The sequence below is a fragment of the Poecilia reticulata genome, linkage group LG15 (genome assembly GCF_000633615.1).
Source record: "Poecilia reticulata strain Guanapo linkage group LG15, Guppy_female_1.0+MT, whole genome shotgun sequence".
Lineage (NCBI taxonomy): Eukaryota > Metazoa > Chordata > Actinopteri > Cyprinodontiformes > Poeciliidae > Poecilia > Poecilia reticulata.
This window is the reverse complement of record NC_024345.1, coordinates 20,774,969-20,779,742: the sequence shown is the minus strand read 5'-3', so window position 1 is coordinate 20,779,742 and position 4,774 is coordinate 20,774,969. Positions and strand designations below refer to the sequence as shown.

The following is a 4,774-nucleotide window of genomic DNA, read 5'->3' as shown; positions in this document are numbered from 1 at the left end:
ACATGGTGGACACTGTGGACATGGTGGACACTGTGGACACTGTGGACATGGTTGACACTGTGGACATGGTGGACACTGTGGACATGGTGGGCACTGTGGACATGGTGGACACTGTGGACACACTTATGAGCTGCTCCATCAGCCACCAGCAGATGAATCCAGCTGCAGCAGAACTCCGTCACTCTCTGCCGTCACTCTCTGCCGTCAGATGTGATGTGAGGATTCAGTCCCAGCTCCAGGCAGAGGTGCATTCTGGGACGTTTCTCTGGATGTTTCGGGGTTCCCTCAGCAGCTGAGGGTGGCAGAGGTGCATTCTGGGACGTTTCTCTGGATGTTTCGGGGTTCCCTCAGCAGCTCAGGGTGGCAGAGGTGCATTCTGGGACGTTTCTCTGGATGTCTTGGGGTTCCCTCAGCAGCTGAGGGCGGCAGAGGTGCATTCTGGGACGTTTCTCTGGATGTCTCGGGGTTCCCTCAGCAGCTGAGGGCGGAGCTGTGAGAAGCTGCTCTCAGGTAACAAGCAGCTCTGACCACATCTTTCATCCAGCAGCTTCAGCTTCTCACCGTCTGACGGAGTTTCAAACCTGGACAGGAAACGCGACTGAATAAATCTGGTTTCATGGCCTTTAGTGGAAACTTCTAAAGTTTACAAAACATTAAACAACATATCCACACTTAAATCTCATTAAACGTATAAACATCATTTAACTTGTTTATCAGAGATGCACCAATCAATTTTCCTCATCAACTCATCAAAGTCGGAATTCTTCATCTTTAAACACCAATAAATTATATTTAGTTTAAATTAAAATCTTATAAAGGTTTATAATAAATGACTTTCACACAATAAATGTTGATATTTAAATTTCCTTCCTCTGTTAAACATCCTGCAGGATTTTTACAGTTTTTAGAAAAACCCTGACTCAGCRGGTTTAAAGAAAAACATAAATCTGCGTTGAATCCTGATTGGTGCGTCTTTAATGTTGAAATGATAACAGGAGGATCTGATCTGAAGTTTTTACTGCAGTAACTGTACGCCATGATGACGATCGGCTGATTATTTTACTGTTGGTCACAAACTGTGTTGACACAAACCTGTGTTTTCCTGCAGTCCCTGAACACACCACAGGTTTCTGTCTCTGTGAACATGTGGAGCTGCTCTGCATCCGTTCAGCTCTGAACCTCTTCATCCTATTTTCTTTCATTTCCATTTATTCCCCCGCTTCCTGAATTACTCTCTCTCTCATATCCCTCTCTTCCTGTCCTTTATCCTCCCCGTCTTCTGTCCATCCCACTTTTCTTCCTCGGCTCCTTCTTTTTTATCCTGTAATTTCCATCTCGCCTCGCTGCTCTCGTGGCTCTGCTGCTGCGACGCGTCTGATAGCGAGGCCGGCGCAGCGTGTGATTAATCACGGAGAGCAGTCGGTAAACGCTGGGCTCATGTGTTTAGTTTTGGTTATGCTCTCATTGTCTGATCATGCAGCCCAGAGTCTGGACCAGCTTAGGAAGTTCTGCTGAGAAACCTCAACATGTGAGAATGCAGAGAGTCACTTAGCCGACTTTATTGGTCGACTAAAGAGCCGCGAGACGACGGCTACTCGGTCATTAGCTGGAACGTTTGTCAGGAGAGCCCATAAAATAAATCTGCAGTTACGAATTTTTTCCAGAACAAGCTGGTTATAAACCAGCGTCTCATTTATGAGACGTACAGCAGCGGCAGATGGAAGCACCGCTGCCTCCGAGCAACAAGGTCCTGGGTTTGAATCCCAGCCGGGCGTCTCTGCATGTTTCACACTGGGGTTTTCTCTGGGTACTCCAGCTTCCTCCATCAGTCCAGAAGCAGGACTGTTCGGTCTCGAAGCTGTGTGTGTGCGCGTGTGTGTGTGTGTGTGTGTGTGTGTGTGTGTGTGTGTGTGTGTGTGTGTGTGTGTGTGTGTGTGTGTGTGTGTGTCCTGTGATGACTGCTGGACATCAGCTCCGGTTTTGGAGTCATTAAAGCTGCTGATGGGTCGTAAAGCAACGCCGAAGGAGCCGAAGGAGATTCCAACCAGCTCTGCTCATAATCCAGTGGAATAAGGAGCAGAGCTACAACTAACCTCTGGAAAAATGGGCCACAGTGTCCTGAACGCCTGGCCAGCTGTAAATCATGGTGGTGGCAGCATCATGCTGTGGAAAGTCACAGCATTAAAATCCACAACCGAACAACTTCAGTAGAAAACATGAAATGTCTCAGGATAAAGATGTGAATAATTTACTGAGCTTTTAAAATGTTTATGTTTAAAAACAGGAGGGCAGAATTCACATCAAAGGTGGAAAAAGTTATTAAATGATTTTCCTTGATCTCATTTTTATATCATGGAAACCAGCGGTGGGCAGCTAGCTAAAAGGTTAGCTGCGCTAACCCTAAAGCACTAATCACAAACATCCATCCACTTTCTGACACCCTTGTCCCCAGTGGGGTCAGGAGGGTGGGGGGTCCTGGTCTCCAGCGCTAAACACTTTCAAAGTTAGGACAAGGTGCTAAAGGAAAAAGTAGCTCCGCTATTAGCGCATTAGCAGAAGTGTATGTGCTCACACACATATCTGTCTTGTTTTTATTTTCCTCCAGACATCGTTCTGTTGTTACAGAGTATTAAACAGACGTTTTCTCCACGGCAGGTTTTGGGACGAGGACCCAAGCAGCCGTTTCCATCTCTGGGAACCTTCATCTCCACGCTCAGCCAGAGGAGAGACGCGGGAGGGCGGGGCTTCGCCATCGGCATCGGGGGCCCGCTGACCGGCCCGCTGGGGATCAGGCACAGTGAGTTACATCTGCTGAGGCACGATCCTGAGAACTGCTGCTGAAGCAGGCCATGCTGCTGGTACCAACGGCACACGCCTCCAAATTGCACCTAGGCTTGGCTGTGCTGGTTGCTAGGAGACCGAAGGAAGAATCTAGACTCTCAGGCTGATAAAATGGCAGCATTTACCTGTGAAGTCGATCAGCAGTCAGAAGGATCCGGAGGTTTGGGTTCAACTGAACTGAAAGCCAAGCAGACAGCAGACGGCTCCCAAACCAGGAAGTGGACTACAGCACAGGGCATTCTGGGTAAATAGAACCAAAACGAATATGCTAATTTAGTGCTAGCAGGAGAAATGACTCGTGGTTTTTAGCCAAAAACTGAAGAGAAATCCTCCAGAGGTTTTGGTGTCGTTTCCTTCTGTGGTTCTTGGTGCAGCGCCCCCACAGGCCAGGAGGGGAACAGGTTGGTCTGACTCAGAGAGAAAGAGAACCACAGCATCTGGAGCTGGAGCAGATGTTTCAGCGCTGGTCCTCTATCGAATCGAGTCTCCCGGACTACGGCGTGTGGAAACAGGAACCTTCTGCTCTCTGCTGTGTTTAGACAGAGAGCAGATGCTAAACCACTGTAACCTGATTCAACATCATTTCTTCATGTTTGAAGTGCCGAAGCTGGTTGTAAAGAAACTGTCTCTCCTGTCCAGCAGTGAGACAAGCAACACTTTGACCTGCTGTGAAGGTTTACAGCAGATGTTCCTCACCTACAGCCTGACCCGGTTCTGTTCTCTGAGTCGATCTGATGTGGGTCCCGTCTGAGCTGTAATGATGTGTTACTTCCTCTGTTTACAGTACGCCTCATGTATTCAGTCAGAATGCAGCCTGCATGGCAGGAGGAGCGCAGTGTGGCCGCGGATCCAAACCCAGGATCCGACCCGTAACTCAGATTTCTGCTGATGCGATGCAAACCTCTCTGGTTTCTGGGCTGAAATGTGCAGCCGAGGTTCTGGTGAAGCGGCGAACGTCTTGTCGGTTCTGAGTCACTGCGAGTGTTTTTACGTGGAGGAGGATGTTGGTTCTCGTAAAAGGCGAGGTTATTTCTGACTGCCATGAGAACGGAGACCCAGCGGAGCGCTCATCAGCCAGCTTTGTCACCACGGCGACTGATGCCAGAATAATTATGCGAACCTCCACCCCAAATGAAAACCATATGAAAGGAAAACAGTGGACACACACACACACTCAGGCTGCGTACACAGGATGCTGCAGCATTCCTCTGCCCGGTTACAGTCGTCAAGTCTGCTGGATAATCACAGATTCAGGAGGTTTCTGCTTCCTTTTTCATTTTCCTCAAGTATGGTTTTGAGTTCTGAGGCCGAGCTAATCAGAGGTTCATCTGAAGCTTCGAGTCAGAATCAGAAATCACTGACGCCTGGCTTTCAGAGCCAGAGGCCTGGAAGGATAAAACGCCATCATCGCTCCCATCAGGACGCGTTTCCATCAGCGCTGCACAAAAAAAAATCACCAACATATCGGTTCTGATGGTAGAACTGATGCTTCTGCTACAACTTTTCACTTTTCCATCCACCCTGGAGAAACCAGAGCCTGGGACTTCATCAGAGCCTGAACCCAAAGTACGATCAAAGCCTTTAGCTTGCATAATGCTGGTCCTCCTGAAGGCGATGAAAAGCTGCCATGGCAACCAGGAGTTGTTGCCATGGCGAGTGACCTGGGTGATGTGGCGGTCCAGTCAAAGTCTCCACCCAGCGAAGGCCAAACCGACCCTGAGCTGACATCATCCGTGTGCAGAGCTCACCCAGGCTCAGAGAGGCTTCTGGAACAGGAAGTGGCCGTCGTCCTGGAAACAAGACATCACCGCGCTGGAGGCACGCCACGACCAGAACAACGAGGAAGAACGGCAACATGGAGGGGAACGGCAACATGGAGGAGAACGGCAATATGGAGGGGAACGGCAGCATGGAGGGGAACGGCAACATGGAG

At 49.2% G+C, this 4,774-nt stretch overlaps 1 protein-coding gene across 1 annotated transcript in view; it reads left to right on the top strand.

Annotated features, from left to right (window-relative positions):
- The window catches only part of hectd2 (HECT domain containing 2), a 41,116-nt gene that overhangs the window by 3,364 nt on the left and 32,978 nt on the right, over nucleotides 1-4,774 (top strand). The window contains exon 2 of the mRNA XM_008430125.2: nucleotides 2,656-2,797. Coding sequence (XP_008428347.1) covers nucleotides 2,656-2,797 — 142 coding nt within the window. The remainder of the gene's footprint in view (nucleotides 1-2,655; nucleotides 2,798-4,774) is intronic.